This window comes from Kryptolebias marmoratus, linkage group LG12, assembly GCF_001649575.2.
Source record: "Kryptolebias marmoratus isolate JLee-2015 linkage group LG12, ASM164957v2, whole genome shotgun sequence".
Taxonomy (NCBI): Eukaryota; Metazoa; Chordata; class Actinopteri; order Cyprinodontiformes; family Rivulidae; genus Kryptolebias; species Kryptolebias marmoratus.
Window position 1 is genome coordinate 10,964,659 of NC_051441.1, and position 17,656 is coordinate 10,982,314.

At 37.3% G+C, this 17,656-nt stretch overlaps 1 protein-coding gene across 1 annotated transcript; it reads right to left on the reverse strand.

Annotated features, from left to right (window-relative positions):
* Positions 1–10,415: 10,415 nt before the first annotated feature.
* Positions 10,416–17,514, reverse strand: LOC108239238 (zinc finger protein 83-like). The gene is made up of 3 exons (XM_017421831.3): positions 17,209–17,514; positions 14,887–15,297; positions 10,416–12,321 (listed from the first exon to the last, which is right to left on the reverse strand). Exons 1-3 carry the CDS (start codon positions 17,360–17,362, stop codon positions 10,565–10,567), a joined length of 2,322 nt encoding a protein of 773 aa, XP_017277320.1. The 5' UTR covers positions 17,363–17,514; the 3' UTR covers positions 10,416–10,564.
* Positions 17,515–17,656: the final 142 nt, after the last annotated feature.

Genomic DNA, 17,656 nt, shown 5'->3' on the forward strand with positions numbered 1-17,656 from the left:
TTCTTCTTCTTTTTAGTTTTTAATGGCGGTTGGCAACAAACTTTTAGCAGCATTACCGCCACCTACCAGTATGGAGTGTGGTTCAACATGGACTAAATAATAACCTACACCTATATTATGCTATTTTCTTAGACATTTTCCCTACCTTATACTCACAAATATCTATATTTATTCAAACCCATAATCTCCTTTAATCATCTTTATATCTTACTCCCCTTTATTATGTATATATTCACATTTATACTTTTATTATAATTATATTCTTTGAAACAGTTTAGTTCTCTTTAAAAATTGCATAATTATCTGTATCTGCTTACTCCCCATATTCTTCCTCAGAATATCTATTAGATCAAACTTTTCCTTTATTCTTTCAAATTCTCTCCTCATAGCCCTTCTCTCATTTTCATACTTATTACATTCCAAAATACAATGTTTTATTGTTTCATCTTCTCCACAATATTCACATTTTCCAGTTTTATGCTTTATAATTTTGAAAAGTGAAAAGTTAAGTCCTGAATGCCCAAATCTCAATCTTGTTATCACTCTCTCTTCCTTCCTATTTCTTCGTCCATGGCTTCTTTCTCCTACCATCTTCTGAATTTCGTGAAACCATCTTCCTGTTTTCCCCCTATCCCACCTATTTTGCCATGTTTTCATCAATTTTTCCTTAACAATACTCCTTCCTTCAGACTTACTTATTTTAACTATGATACTGATTGGATTCTTAATTTCCCTCTTTGCCATTCTGTCTGCCATCTCATTTCCCAGCACTCCTATATGTGCTGGTACCCACACAAATACCACAACCAAACCCATCTTCTGAATTCTAAAAACTGTATGCATTATTTCCATTAATATATCTGTTCTACTATCTGTTTGATTATTTTTTAGACTCAATAATACAGAGCTTGAATCCGAACATATTATTGTTTTAATTGGTCTTATTTCCTCTACCCATTGTAAGGCTAATAATATCGCCATCATTTCTCCTGTATATACTGACAAATTATCTGTTAATCGTTTTCCTATTTTAATGTTGAATTCTGGAACTACATATGCTATTCCTACTTTCTCATTTATTTTTGATGCATCCGTATAAATTTGCAAATATTTATAATAATTATTTAAATGTATTTGTACTGAATTACTATCCATACTACTACATATATCTTGTCTCTTTTCCATTAACTCCATATCTACTTTTACTTCTGGTAGTACCCATGGTGGAATGATTGATGTTATTATTGATTGACTAATTTCTATTTTATCCATCTTAAACTCTTTCAGTTTCTTTTCTATCATCCATCCAAAACTCCTCATTTCTTTCTTTTCTTTTTCCCAACATGGCCTTAATATCTCCAGATTTGGATGGTCATAACCATTTCCTTGAAGATTCAACCAATAACTAATTTCCAAATATGTTCTTCTTAAGTCTAATGGCATTTCTCCCATTTCAACTTCTAATGCTGCTGTTGGTGTTGTTTTAAATGCACCTGTACATAATCTCAAAGCCTGATGTTGGATATTATCTATTTTAAGCAGATGTGCTTTAGCAGCTGATCCATATACTATACACCCAAAATCTATATTGGCTCTAATCATTCCTACATAAATATGCTTTAGAGATTTCCTATCTGCTCCCCAATCACTACCTACTAAGCATCTCATAATATTCAAGATTTTCTTACACTTATCCACTATTTTTTGTATGTGTTCCTTCCATATTAATTTTTCATCAAACCATACTCCTAAAAATTTTATACATTTTACCTGCTCCAACTCTTGGTTATATAATGTTAATTTTATTTCTTTATTTGTTTTTTTCTGGGTAAATAACATTACCTTTGACTTTTCAACTGAAAATTTAAATCCCCATTGAAATGCCCACTTTTCTATTTTATAAATTTCTTCCTGTAATTTCTTTACACAAAATTCAACATTCTTCCCCCTCTTCCAAACGGCTCCATCATCCGCAAAAAGTGAACATCCCATGTCCTGTCCAAGATCTTTAAATACATCATTTATCATTATTGAAAATAATACAGGACTTATAATACTTCCTTGCGGTGTTCCATTCTCTACTACATACTTTCCTGATACAACCTCACCAATTCTAACTTGTAATTTCCTATTTGCCAAAAAATCTTTAATCCAATTAAATATCTTTCCCTTGATTCCCATTTTGTATAATTTGATTAACAATCCCTCTACCCACATCATATCATATGCTTTTTCAATATCAAAGAACACTGCCACCACACTTTCTTTATTTACTTGTGCTTTTCTAATTTCATATTCTAGATATATTGTTGGATCACTTGTACTCCTTCCTTTTCGAAACCCACTTTGATATTTTGATAAATATCCTTCCTTATTTAAATAATGCACTATTCTATTATTAATCATTTTTTCCATTATTTTACATAGATTTGACGTTAGAGCTATTGGCCTATAATTTCCTGGTTTTGAGTTATCTTTTCCTGGTTTAGCTATGGGTATAATTATGGATTCTTTCCATTTCATTGGTAATTTTCCTGCCTCCCAAATTTTATTATACAATTTTAATATTATATCCTTAGATTTTCCATTGAGTTGCTGTATCATTTTATACCAAATTTGATCTTTTCCTGGCGCTGTATTTTTTATCTTCTTGAGTACATAATTTAACTCTGTTTTTGTAAATTCCACATTCATTAAATTATTTACTTCTTCATCCTCCTTCATTATTTCTTTATATTTAAGTTTTGTATCTTCTCTTCCTTTTCTTCCTTCTACATCAATATTATTTGAACTATGAATTTTATTAAATGTTTTAGCCAATACTTCAACTTTATCTTCATCTCTTATGATGTCAGTATCTTCTATTTTCAGTACAGGATAATCAAATTCCCTCTTTTTACCATTCATTCTTTTAATCATTCTCCAAACTTTCTCTATCTTTGTTTCTCTCCCTATTGTCCCACAAAAGTTTCTCCAATATTCTCTTTTTGCATTTTTTACAGTTCTCCTTGCTATAGCTTGTTTACTTTTATATTCAATTAAATTCTTATAGATTGGGTTTTGTTTTAGTACCTTAAATGCTTTATTTCTCAACTTTATTGCTTCTTTACATTCATTTGTCCACCATGGCACAATTTTCTTATCCTTCAGATATCTAATTTTTTTAATAGAGACATCTGCTGCTTCTATTATTATTTTTGAAATTATTGAATTTAACTCATCTATATGCACATCCATATTTACTCTTTCTAGGTTTACTTGACTCACATATCTGAATTTATTCCAATCTGCTTTGTTGAAATTATATCTTTCCCCCACCTTTATATTTTTACTATTTAACTTTAATCCAATTCTTACTATAATGGGATAATGATCACTCCCTATTGTCGTTGTTTTATCCACATTCCACTCACAAATTCCCGCCATTATATTTGAAACTATTGTTAAATCAATATTTGATTCCATCCCTGTCCTTATGTTGATCCTTGTCCCCCTTCCATCATTAATACAAACTAAATTCTTCATTTCCATTACTTCTTCTAAAACTTGCCCATTTTTATCATTACTTTTACCCCACACTGTACTATTTGCATTAAAATCGCCACACCAAATCACTTTCCCCTCCAAATATTCAATTATCTCCCCCATTTCTTCAACCAATAATGTCTTACAGGAATTATAAAAATTTATTATTCTGAATTTTTCCTGTTCCTCCCACACTTCAATTACTATATATTCTAATTTCTCCCCTTTTCCTAATAGCTTATATTGTATGTCTTGTTTAATAAATATTCCACACCCTCCTCCATTCCCCTCTTGACGATCCCTTCTTACACTAACATATCCCTTTATCACAAACTCTAATCTTGTCTTTAACCATGTCTCCTGAATACATATGATTTCTGGTTTTTCTGCAATCTCTTCAATATATCCTTTCAATTCTTGTCCATTTGCAACTAAACTCCTAGCATTCCAATGTAGTAATATCATGAAATATTTTCACCTGTCACTCCCAGTCTTCCATCTACCTCCAGTTTTTTCTTTATATTCTCCCATGACCCTTCTTTAAAGCCCAAGAACTTTTCAGCTCCTCTCACTATGATCTTAATTTTTTCCGTTTTATGCTTTGCTTGATCAGTGCAGTTGATTACATAAGCTACAAATAGTATTAATTTTTCTATTGATAATGTTTCATTTTCATCTACCTGCACCTTACTTTGCTGTATATTTTGACTCGTTGTTTGTTCCCTCTCTTTGTTTTGTTCCTTCACATTTTTAACTGCTTCTGCATAGCTTATGTTCTTAGTAGTTTTAATCTGTGTGATTTCTTTTGCTCTCTTCCTTACCTCACACCCTCCATATGTTACTCTATGATTTCCCCCACAATTACAACACTTCTCTTGTGTTTCTTCTTTGCATTCCTCAAATCTATGATCTTCCCCACACTTTGGGCATCTCTGCTTTCCTTTGCACACTGCTGCTATATGACCATATCTTTGGCATTTAAAGCACCGAAGTGGTGGAGGAATATAAGGCCTGACCTGATAACTCATGTATCCTATTTTGATATTTTTTGGCAACTCATGTTCTTCAAATTCAATGAGTATTGACAAACTTTTCTCTCTTCTTCCCTCCACTATTCTAAGTAGTCTTTCCAGTTTGCTTACTTTCACTCCTACCACATTTTTCTTTATTTTATCCAGATCCTCATCAATAGGGATTCCATAAATCACCCCTCTATTTTTTTTATTTTCTCCCATTACTTTATTCTCCCACACATTTCTCCTGCAAATATTTTCCACCTTTAAAGCCTTGTTTTTTTGTTCCAAATCTTTACAGACTACCAACAAATTTCCATCTCTCAAGATCTTTACCATTTCTACATCACCTATTTTCTTTTTAACTTCTTTAGATACCTCAATAGGGCTTACTGCACCCTGTCCTTCATTTTTCAGTTTTATTATTACTTTAAACTCCTCCTTCGTAACTTTTCTCCTGACTATCCTTTCTTCATCCGAACTACTACCTTCCAATTCCCGTTTGCTACCTTGGCTATCACCAAACCCTTTCCCTTCATCTTTCTTGCTTTTTCCACGTCCTCTTGCTCTTCCTGCTAACATCCACCCTTCATCCTCTCCGTCTTTCCCATTTCCTACCTCCATTTCCATCCAAACCATTCACATACCAGTTTATGCCAATCCGCCTTTTCCAAACACAATACTGCCGAAGAGTCAAAAAGCCGACAACTAGTTGAACTCGGCGCGCTGATTCGCTAACCCGGAAGTACCCCTGCTTTCCGCTACGAGTTGTCGTTTAGCTCGCTGTCTCCATATCGTCTTCTTCTTCTTGTGGAGTTTAATGGCGGTTGGCAAGAAACTTGAGGTGTGCATTACCGCCACCTAATGGTATGGAGTGTGGTTTGAGATGATTTAAGTCCTATTGCTTATTTCTGTATGTTTTACAGTTTTGTTTTTTTTTCAAAAATCTTATTATAATTTGTATATGTTTGCTCCCCATGTTCCTTTGCAGTGTGTCTATTACATTCAGTTTTTCCTTAATATTTTTAAACTGTTTTATCATAACTCTTCTTTCTTGTTCATATTTCTGACATTCCATTATAACGTGTTCTGCTGTTTCATTCTGTCCACAATAGTCACATTTCCCTGTGCTATGTTTGCATATTGTAAAAAGTGTGTAATTAAGTCCTGTATAAATCTAAGTCTTGTTATTACTCTTTCTTCTTTTCTGCTTCTTCTTCCAGCTCTCGTTTCTCCTACCACCCTTTGAATCTTAAAAAAAAACCTTCCTTTTTTATCTCTCTCCCATCTCTTCTGCCATTCTTTCTTCAGCCTTTCTTTGATTGTACTTCTTATTTCAGATTTACTTGTTTTAACTGCAAAATTTATGTCAATTTGTGTTGCCTTTTTCGCCATTTTATCTGCCTTCTCATTTCCACTTACCCCTATGGGTGCTGGTACCCAAAGAAATACTACAGTTAATCCCATCCTTCATATTCTGAATAGTGTGTGACTTATTTCTAGTAAAATGTCTGGTCTGCTATCTGAGTGACTGTTTTTAAAACTAAATAATACTGAACTTAAATCGGAACATAATATTGTTGTTTTTATTGGTTTTACTTCTTCCACCCACTGTATAGCTAATCGAACTGCCAACATTTCTCCTGTATATACTGATAGATTGTTATTGATTATTTTACCTACTTTTATTTGAAATTCTGGTATTATAAATGCAACTCCTTTTTTCTCTATTGTTTTTGATGCATCTGTATATATTTGAATGTATTGATAATAACTGTCTATGTATTCTTGTACTGTATGTAAATTGATAATACACTGATCTTTTTTCCTTTCCAATAATTTCAAATCCACTGTAGCTTCTGGTAAAATCCAGGGTGGAATTATTGACATTGGTTGATTTGAACTTAGTTATATTATGTATATTATATTCCTCTGTTTTTTCTTTAATTACCCATCCAAAACATCCTGTCTTTCTTTTTTCTTTTCCCAACATTCATTTAAAAGGTCAAGGGTTGGATGATCCGGTTTATTGCGTTGTAAATTCAGCCAGTAGTTTAACATGATTTGTGTTCTTCTCAGGTCTAAGGGGGGTTCTCCCATTTCCACTTCTAATGCTGTTGTTGGAGTGGTGTTGAAAGCTCCTGTGCAAATTCTTAGTGCCTGATGTTGAATGATGGCTAACTTTCTTAAATGTATTTTTGCAGCTGCCCCATAAACTAAACTTCCATAATCTATGTTTGATCTGATTAATCCAGTATATATCTTTTTTAATGTTCCTCTATCTGTTCCCCAGTCACTGCCAGCTAAACATCTCGTAATATTTAATGCTTTTTTGCATTTATGTATTATTTTCTGTATATGGATATTCCATTTAATTTTTTCATCAAACCATATTTGTAAAAACTTTATACATTTTAATTGTTACAAGTCCTGGTTATATAACTTGATTTTTATTTCTTGCCAAATTTTTTTTGTAAAAACCATAACTTTTGTTTTTCCGCCTTATCCGCCTTGTTCAGTCCAAAGGAATAATTGCCAACAAAAACCTCTCAAAACAAAAAAGTCCAAAAAAGTAAGAGGTCTCACTCTGACTGTTTCTGGCTCTACCGGAAGTCCTACGGTTCTCCTCTCCGACTCACCCCCTCTGTCTCCACATCTCTGTGAGCTTCCGTTTATCTAAAGTTTCCCCTAACACTCATTGAGCCGAACTCAAGAAGGTGAAATTACTGCAAATGTTACAGAATGCTTAAAAAGGATAGTTTAAATTTCGCAGCTTCGCTAGCGTAAGAGGATATACTTCCGGTATGACTCTTCTTCTGGTGTTGTTTCAGCTGTGCAGCGGTATTACTTGTTCCGCAGCGACGCCACCTGTTTAGGTGAAGAACTGCAGTGAGTGCAGCGTGTCTGATGGACAGAAAACTGCGGAGATCATGGACACTAAAACAGATATTTTTGTCTGTGGCGCCAAGACGTTGTAAGGTAACGAACTAGACATAAATCAGATAGACACCGCATTATTGTAATTGTGTGATATTGCGCTGTTTTCCTTCATAAATCGTCGCGGAAAATGTCCGGGCAGCATAACATTTCATCGATAAGTGTTTTCTTATATATAATAACAAGGCTATGAAGAACTGAAGGATAAGAATCTCATCACTGAGGAGCTCAAAGCAAAGCTGGAATCACTTGCAGGTAGGTCAATAAATGTGACATCTTGATGCTCATTACATGAAAATTAAGAAATATATGTCATTGTATATTATAATACAAATCTACTCAATATACAAATATTATTTAATGTGATCCCTTATATTACACAAAACACATTCAAATGACCCTGTTAATCAACTTTTTTTTTTAATGTGTTATAAACCTTTGAAAATAAATTCATTTTAATAAGTTCTTTTATTATTGTATTTAAAGTTTTGTGTAATTCCCTTTTTAAATATGCAGATGATAGAATTTAGAAGGTATCAGAAAATCAACAGTGTCTATAATCCCATCTATAATCTGTTTATTTTCATTTAACAGGTGGTTAGAATCTGTTGACGGATCGCCAGGCTGAATGCTCTGAAAGTAAAGACTCAACAATCACCAGATGTTTCCAGCTGTGCACCCTGACCACTGATGAGGTGTCCTTCAGGCAGCAAACTGAATTTGATCAACATGAAGGAAAGATGGAGACTCATCAGAGGAAGCAAAAGCAGCTGTTAAAAACACGCTTTAAAGTAACTGCTGTTCATAAAACTCATAGTTAACAGTTCCTACATCATCAGGCAGAAACAGGTTACCACATTACACTTCTCATCTTAAAAAGAATCTGTTTGTCAGAAGTTGATTGAGGTTTTACAGTTCAAAGGTCAGGAACTGCTGAAAATGGAAAAAGATTAGCTGATAAATTTTGCCGTCTTTAAAAAACAGTAATGCATTCGTTTGATCTCTGTACTTGTTTTTATTTCTAAAAGCTTGTCACTGTTCTTATTGTTCACAATCCTTTTGAAATCATTTTTTATTTTGTCAGTATGTCAGAAAAATGCTGATTTGGTATCTTTTGTTTTTTATCATTGCTTGTTGTGTACCTTTGTTGACCCGAGCCTTTAGAGCGGCGTGTCATGTCAATAGAATATACGTCATCGGGCTGAGCCTATTGGCGGCAACACGTCAGCAGATCTGACATATTGGGAAGAGAAACATCGGCCACATCGATTTTTGTTTGACTTTGATCAAACAAAAGAAACAGAAACAACCTATGTTTGGTAAATTTACAATTTAAATAAAAAAAAAATACTGCCACTACATGCAGCTGGACATTAATAGTTTATTTTACAGGTGAATCATTCGTTTATCAAACACTTCTTGTTTTACAGAACTGACAGAATGATCAGTGTTTGAAATATCAGCACTTGAGGTTCTTCATGGATTTCCATGATGTTCAACGCGTGTACATGTCAGATAAGACGGCTTCTTGTCAAACAAAAACGTGTTGATGAGAACAGGGGTGAATACAGTTCTGACAGTAAACACTGCAGGTTTCCCAGCGGGATGTTGTGAACCCGTTTCCTCTTCGTGATAATTGCCACTATTCACGATAGTATATTTTGACTATGTGAGGAAAAAATGTTGGAATTGGGAAGATTTACTTGTAATTTACACTTTAAAAAAAGAAAATCAAATTAATTACCACAAAACAATACAGACAACAGCACATTTCACACTCTGTCTTACAATTTTTACATAAAATCAAAGCAAACTTTAAAGATAGTTTTGTAACATGGACATAAATCTTTAAAAAATGCAACATCACATCATTTAAAAAAAATCAAATTTACAGACTGTGTATAACTATAAACAGCTCTAGGTTCTTCTACAATAAAATCAGAAAACTGATGCAAAACTACAACCAGCTTAAGTCATTTGGCCAACAGCACAAACTCTCAGTCAACCGTCTGACTTGAGATTTTCCCCTAAAACAAAACTGGGTTCTGACCTGACCTCCCGACCCTGTGAGGCCGGGTTCTGATGACCTGCTGCTCAGCAGGGTGAAGAGAACACCTGGTTACAATGTTCATGGTGAGAGCATTTAGAAAATGCGGATATTTGTTTTAGTTTGGACTTGGTTGAAAATTGTTTTTCGAGGCGTGCTCTCTCTACGCTCACTGGTTATGCATGCACGTCGGATGTGTCTGTTTGCTAAAAATGAGGCTTCAGACTCATTAGCGCATGCATACGCATTACTGAGTGTACAAATCGTTTTGTTATATACACATTTATTACAATGTTAATGGATTTTTGGGGTGGATGCAGCGCATGGGGAGGGTGATGATGTTAAGGCTTTGGTATCTCTGCTAGCCGCAGTGAGTTGGTAACGTATAAACACGTACAAACATTTATTATTTTATCATATGCCAAGATCTTCATGGGGCGGCGGGTGACCCTCTAGGAGCGAGGGGTTGGTGTGTGTGTGCTGCTCTTGGATAGTATTAATAAAAAGGCTGACTCTTAAGTGTTGCTAGGAGCTGTTTTGATATTCACAGCTGTCTCTGTCCTGTGTGGATTCTCATGTGTCTGTTTAAAGCTGTCTTCTGTCTAAACATCTTTCCACAAACATGACAAGGAAATGGTTTCCGTCCTGTGTGGATTTTCATGTGGTAGTTTAAACCTGACCTGTATCCAAACCTTTTTCCACAAACGTCACACGGAAATGGTTTCTCTCCTGTGTGGGATCTCATGTGTTTGTTTAAATCTGGCTTTCGTCCAAACCTTTTCCCACAAACATCACAAGCAAATGGTTTCTGTCTTGTGTGAACTCTCATGTGTTTGTTTAGATCAGACTTTCCACAAAATGTTTTTCCACTGTCTTCAGGTTCTGATCTAGAGTTTGAGAAGTCTTTCAGCTGCTTCACACTGAGCTGCTCTACATCAAGTCTGGCCCACTGTTCTTCCCCTTCCTCCTTTATGTGGAGGGTCTCTGGGTCCTGTTGGTCCACACAAGGCCTCCATTCTAAAGGAGCAAAAAGTTTCTGTCTTTAGTGGATTTTCATGTGTGTGTTTAAAGATGACTTGTCTACAGACCTTTTTCCACAAACATCACAGGTAAATGGTTTCTCTCCTGTGTGGATTCTTATGTGTTTTTTTAAATTTCCCTTGTGTGCAAACCTTTGTCCACAAAGATCACAAGCAAATGGTTTATCTCCTGTGTGGATTCTCATGTGTGTTTTTAAAGTTGACTTGCATCCAAACCTTTTTTCACAAACATCACAAGCAAATGGCTTCTCTCCTGTGTGGACTTTCCTGTGGTAGTTTAAACCTGACTTTTGCCAAAAACCTTTTCCACAAACATCACAAGCAAATGGTTTCTCTCCTGTGTGGATTCTCATGTGTTCGTCTACAGATGACTTTCGTGTATACCATTTTTCACAAACACCACAGGCAAATGGTTTCTCTCCTGTGTGGAAGTTCATGTGACTGGTTAAAGCTGACTTATATCTATACCCTTTACCACAAACATCACAAGCAAATGGTTTCACTCCTGTGTGGATTCTCATGTGTGTGTTTAAAGATGACTTGAATATAAACCTTTTTTTGCAAACATCACAAGCAAATGGTTTCTCTCCTGTGTGGATTCTCATGTGTTCGTCTACAGATGACTTTCGTGTATACCTTTTTTCACAAACACCACAGGCAAATGGCTTCTCTCCTGTGTGGACTTTCCAGTGGTAGTTTAAACCTGACTTGTGTCCAAAACTTTTTCCACAAACACCACAAGCAAATGGTTTCTTTTCTGTGTGTTGTCTCATGTGTATGTTTAAAGCTGATTTGATTATAAACCTTTTTTCACAAACATCACAAGCAAATGGTTTCTGTCCTGTGTGAATTTTTTTGTGTGAGTTTAGATCCGACTTTTGTCTAAACCTTTTACCACAAATATCACAAAAAAATGATTTCTCTCCTGTGTGGATTCGCATGTGTGTGTTTAAAATTGACTTGAATAAAAAGCTTTTTTCACAAACACCACAAGCAAATGGTTTCTCTCCTGTGTGGACTCTAATATGCCTGTTTAGATTAGACTTTCCATGAAATCTTTTTCCACAGTCATCACAACTAAATGTTTTTTGTTTTGGCTGGATTTTCTTGTTTGAGCCTCTAGATTTCTTCTCTCTGAAACGTTTCTTATTCACCAAACCTCTTAAAGACATTGTTCTTGAATGACTTGTCTTGTGAAATTGTTTCCCACGATCAGATAAGCTGTGAGACTTGTTGATACCGTTTTCACCTGTCTCAGGAGCCCTGCTCTTCTTCCAGTCACTGTCTTCAGGTTCTGATCCAAGGTCTGATAAGTCTTTCAGCTGAAAGTCAGGATCATGTAATTCTTCATCATCTTCACCTTCCTCACTGACTTCAGTTTGTGAAGAGCTGGACTCATCATCATGAGTAAAGAGATCTGGGTTCCTGATAGTTTCTGCTCCTCCACAGACCTCTCCACCAGCTGCTGCTGTCATCTGTTCAGCTGAGCTGCTGGTTGAAAGATCTCCCTCTTCCACTTGGTGCTGATGAAGCTGTAAGATCAAAGGTTTCTCTACATCATCCTCGCTCTTCAAAGGAACTGCAGTGCAGGAAAACCTGGTGTCATCAGCCTCCTTCTTCACACTGAGCTGCTCTACATCAAGACTGGTCCACAGTTCCTCCTCCTCCTTTATGTGGAGGGTCCCTGGGTCCTGTTGGTCCACACCGGGCCTCCATTCTTCAGGAGCTTCTTCTATAATCAGTATAATCTGCTGAACATCTGCAGAAACACATGAACAGTTATGAAGGTTGTAACTTTATTTTCACAGATATCACTTCTGTTATTGCTGACTTCACTGCTTGACACAAAATAACATCTAATGCTGGATGTCAGAAAACCTGCTGAAACTAAATCAGTATAAAACAGAGGTCCTTATGACTGACTCCCAGAAGATGGTAAAACATTTATACACTATATTTCTAAAAGTATTCACTCACCCATCCAAATCATTTAATTCAAGTGTTCCAATCACTTCCATGACCACAGGTTTATAAAATCAAGAACCCATGTATGCAGACTGCTTCTACAAACATCTATGAAGGAATGGGTTGTTCTCAGGAGCTTAGTGAATTCCAGTGTAATAACGTGATAGGATGCCACTTGTGAAATAAGTCCATCCTTCCATCTATTCATTTTCTGCCACTTGTTCTAGAGTCGGGTCGCGGGTGGAGCAGTTTGAGCAGGGAACCCCAGACTTTTGTTTCCACAGCCACCTCTTCTGGGAGGATTTCCAAAGTGTTCTCAGGCTTGCCAAGAGACAGTCTCTTCAGCATGTCCTGGGTCTTCCCTGAGGTCTCCTCACAGTTGGTCATGCCCAGAACAACCCAGACACCCTATAGAGAAAACTCATTTTGACCGCCTGTATCTGAAATCTCATTCTTTCGGTTACTACCCAAAGTTCATGACCACAGTTGAGGGTAGGAACATAGACCGACCGGTAAACAGAGAGTTTTGCCTGCAGCTTAGCTCCCTCTTCACCACAACAAACCAGCACAGAGTATGAAATACTGCAGAAGCTGCACCGATTTGCTGACGATATCAAACTCCTTCCTTCTCTCACTCCTGAACAAAACCCCAAGATACTTAAATTCCTCCACTATAGGAAGCACCTCATTCCCAACCCGGAGAGAGCAGTCTGCCCTTTTCCAACTGAGGAGCATGGCTTTAGATTCAGAGGTGCTGATCCTTATCCCAGTCGCTTCATACTCGGCTGCAAACTGCTCCAGTGTGAGCTGGAGCTCACAGGACAATGACGACAACAGGACCATATTATTTGCAAATAGAGATGGAATCCTGAGGCCACCAAACCGTTCACATAACAAATGCAGACTGGGCAAACCCCCATGCCCCCTAGAAGACCCTAGCAAGGGTAAATTGTGCGTTCCTTTTACATCGGAACTCGTAAGTGGGAATTTAGAGTGACGTAATTTCCCACTTAACAGTGCTCCAGTTGTCCCGCTCGGAGAAAGTCGGAAACAAGACGGACGCCCGCAGCAAAGCCTTTATTTTTCTCCCAGTTTCTGAATATGAAATCTTACTAAATAGATATGAACTTTACTCGAGAAAAATGTTTTAATCTAGCTATATACACATTAAGAAGTACTAGTTGTATAAGTGAATAAATGTGAAAAAACAACTTAAAGAACAAATATTAACAGTAAAAGTAACAGAGTTTACTTACTAAAGTTGCAAGTAGCAGCTTTTTATCTACCTTGGCCTCAATTATGGATAGACTCAAACCAAGTCCCCACAATCACCGTCCTCCATGGAAGACATGTTGATGGAATTGAGAAAGTCCTTAAAATATTCCTTCCACTACCTGAAAATATCAGTGGTTGAGGTCAGCAGCACCCCACCTCTACTATACAGTGTTGGTAAAGGGCTGCTTTCCCTGCCTCAGCCGCCCGACTGTTTGCCAGAATCTTCTCAGAGCCGATCGAGAGTCTCTACCCAAGGCCTCGCCCAACTCCTCCCACACCCAGCCTTTGTCTCAGCAACAGCCATGACTGTAGCCCACTTGGCCCACTGGTACCCATCAGATGCCTCTTGAATCCTACCAGCTAACAAGGCCCAACAGGACACATCTTTTAGCTTGATTGCCTCCCTCACCTGGGGTGTCCACCACCAGGTTCAAGGATGGCCGTCACGGGAGGCACCAACAATCTTGCGGCTTTGACAATTACTGCAATTGGCGATTCTTATTATCCTCTCCTCAAGTTTCTTCACTAGTGGAAAGTGAAATTGATTGGGAACAACAGCAACTCGGCCACAAAGTGGTAGGCCATGAAAACTAAAGAGTGGGCTCCACAGATGCTGAGGCACATGGGGCACAGAAGTCGCCAACATTCTGGAGAGTTGATAGGTACAGACCTCCAAACTTCATGTGGCCATCAGATTAGCTCAAGAACAGTGTGTAGAGAGCTTGACAGACTGGGCTTTCATGGCCAAGCAGCTGCAGCCAAGCCTTACATCACCAAGTGTAATGCAAAGCGTCGGAGGCAGTGGTATAAAGCATGCCACCACTGGACTCCAGAGCAGTGGAGACGTGTTTTCTGGAGTGACGAATCACGCTTCTCATTTCATTGTCATCTTTGAATTGTAGGATTATTTAAACTTATTCTGACATATTCTTTTACAAACTACAGTGCTTCCTTCATCTGAGCTAATTTCCTCTAAACTTTGTTTGCTAATTTGAGTTCATTTCAAACCATTATCCTCTTTCCTGTTTTCTCTATTCACAATCTGTGACCAGTCATTAAGATGCATGTCTTAGTCATAGTCTACCTGAGTTTTCAGTCTCTGAAGGGCTGGAATCATCATCATCATGAATATATAGATCTGGGTTCCTGGTAGTTTCTGCTCCTCCACAGTCCTCTCCACCAGCTGCTGCTGTCATCTGGTCAGCTGAGCTGCTGGTTGGAAGATCTCCATCTTTAACTTGGTGCTGATGAAGCTGTAAGAACAGAGGTTTCTCTTCATCCTCGCTCTTCAAAGGAACTGCAGTGCAGGAAAACCTTGTGTCATCAGCCTCCTCCTTCACACTGAGCTGCTCTACATGAAGACTGGTCAACAGTTCCTCCTCCTTTATGTGGAGGGTCCCTGGGTCCTGCTGGTCCTGTTGGCCCACACCAGACCTCCATTCTTCAGGAGCTTCTTCTTTAATCAGCTCCGTCTGCTGAACATCTGCAGAGAGCACTGAAATACATGAACATTAAGGACAGTTATAACTTTAGATTCACACATACATCACTTCTGTTATTGTTGAGTTCACTGCTCGACTCAAAACAACACCTAATGCTGTATGTCAGAAAACCTGCTGAAACTAAATTAGTATAAAACAGAGGTCCTTAAGACTGACTCCCAGAAGATGGTAAAAAATATCAAGCTTTCAGTTCAGTTCTTTCATGGAACAAAGTAAACTTGTAGTAAAGAGTCATCTAAGCTGGTTATAGCTTTTTATCACCTGAAAAAAAGCAAAAATATGAGCATAATAGGAGTGAGGGTGCGTAGGTTGTGCTGAATGTGAACATGTATATCCTTATGTGTATAAGTACACTGTGTGTTTCTCAAATCACTTTAATTGTAAAATTTATACATGATAAACATGTGACATAAATTTTACATCAACTTAACTGAAGAGCAAAGGTCTGAAGCAGTGGTCCTGGTAGTTTGGATAGAATAACTACTAGTATGTTAATAAAGGTTTGGGTTGGGTCCTCATGTTTAGTTTCTGGGCACAGCTGACCACACTAGTAGCGTTTCCTACAGTGGACCAAACCTTCATCACAGCAAGGAGCAGAACAGGTCAAACAAAAATACATTGATTCACACATACCATATCACAAGACAGCTCACTGTTGGTGGTGACAAGCTCATGCTCTGCTCTCCTGTTGTGTCTTTCATGAACGATTCATTCAAACAAACAAATCTTTTGAGTGAAAGAACTGAACCGAATCACTTTATTAACTGGTTTGTTCCATTCTCAGTTCAATGGAGCTCAGCGTGAGTTTCCGCGTTCTGTGACTCATTCGTGATATGAATCTTAATGACACAGCACTGTGCGGGCAGGGAGGGACTGTTGTTGATGCCTGAGCGAATGTAACTTGTTTTTTATTCACTGCAAATAAACTATATGTATTGCTCAGTAAACAAAAAACTCTTTGACTCTGCCCTGAATGATCAGTTTCCTCTTCGCGGGGCACGCTCTCATGCTGTTGGCAACGACATCTATTTCTCCAAGCTAACGGCTAAAGTTGAGTTAAGCCTACGGTGGCCCAGAGGTGTCAAGTCAAATACAAAAGCTGCAACATAAATACAAAAGCCACAACGGAAATAAAAACATGACGCAACCTGCAACAGAAGTAACCAGTGCTGTATAAGGAGAGTTCGGACACTAATTGTTACCTTGTTTTGTTTGTAAACTGAGGTTCTAAATAAAAGTTTTTTTTTTTTTTTAAAGATTTGAGAAGATTTAAAATAAATTTGAAATAATAACAATAGTATACATGTGCACATGCATATTATTATTATTATCCCTATCATTATTATCAATATTATAAAGCCGATTTGCAATAAAACTGTACTTTTATATCAAAACCTGTTTCATATAAACAAGTTTGAACTTGTTATGTATTTATTTTTTTAATGTCCCTGCCTTTTTTAACATTAATGGATAAACTCTGTGATTTTTATTTCCATTCTTCCTATAGACCAGATGCTCTGTGTCCTTAATAAAGCCTTAACAATATTAATAAGAGATAAATAGGACTCTCGTTCACATTTAGTGAACGTGCTGCTTGCTGCTGTAGTTTTGTGTGACTCATAAACTTCGGCTACACAGAGAGAGGAGTCTGTCAGAGGGGGCAGGGGAGGGATTCATTCATTCTCTGGGGGTGATTCGTTCAGTAAACGTACTGATGATTTGCGCATGCGCACACACAGAACTACATGGGTGAAAAGCGGCGCAAGTACAACAGCAAGTGCAAAAAAAAAAAAACAACAACAAGTGCAACACACACATTCCTCGAAAGATACTAAAATCACATAGCTACAACAAACTGCAACAAGGATCATCACACTTAATATAACAATTATATATAGACAAACCTAATCTGTGCAGTCGAACTGTGGGGTTGAAAGCAGCAGAGAGGATTTTGTTTTGTTGCAGTTGTTCTATTAAATCTGCGGCTGATGTTTCCAGAAACCCAGACATTTCTTCCACTGCCGCTTCCAGTCGTCGTTTATCCCGCTGTCTCCACATCTCTGTGAGCTTCCGTTTATCTAAAGTTTCCCCTAACACTCATTGAGCCGAACTCAAGAAGGTGAAATTACTGCAAATGTTACAGAATCCTTAAACAGAATAATTTAAATGTTGCAGCTTCGCTAGCGTAAGAGGATATACTTCCGGTATGACTCTTCTTCTGGTGTTGTTTCAGCTGTGCAGCGGTATTACTTGTTCCGCAGCGACGCCACCTGTTTAGGTGAAGAACTGCAGTGAGTGCAGCGTGTCTGATGGACAGAAAACTGCGGAGATCATGGACACTAAAACAGATAT

What these genes read in the sequence shown, in the direction of transcription:
- LOC108239238 (XM_017421831.3), bottom strand. Translation starts at nt 17,362, where the DNA reads ATGTGGAGACAGCGGGATAAACGACGACTGGAAGCGGCAGTGGAAGAA. An exon ending in AGTTCGACTGCACAGATTAG is followed by an intron (nt 15,298 to 17,208) that starts GTTTGTCTATAT and finishes CATGTATTTCAG; the next exon opens with TGCTCTCTGCAGATGTTCAG. An exon ending in TTCAGAGACTGAAAACTCAG is followed by an intron (nt 12,322 to 14,886) that starts GTAGACTATGAC and finishes GTGTTTCTGCAG; the next exon opens with ATGTTCAGCAGATTATACTG.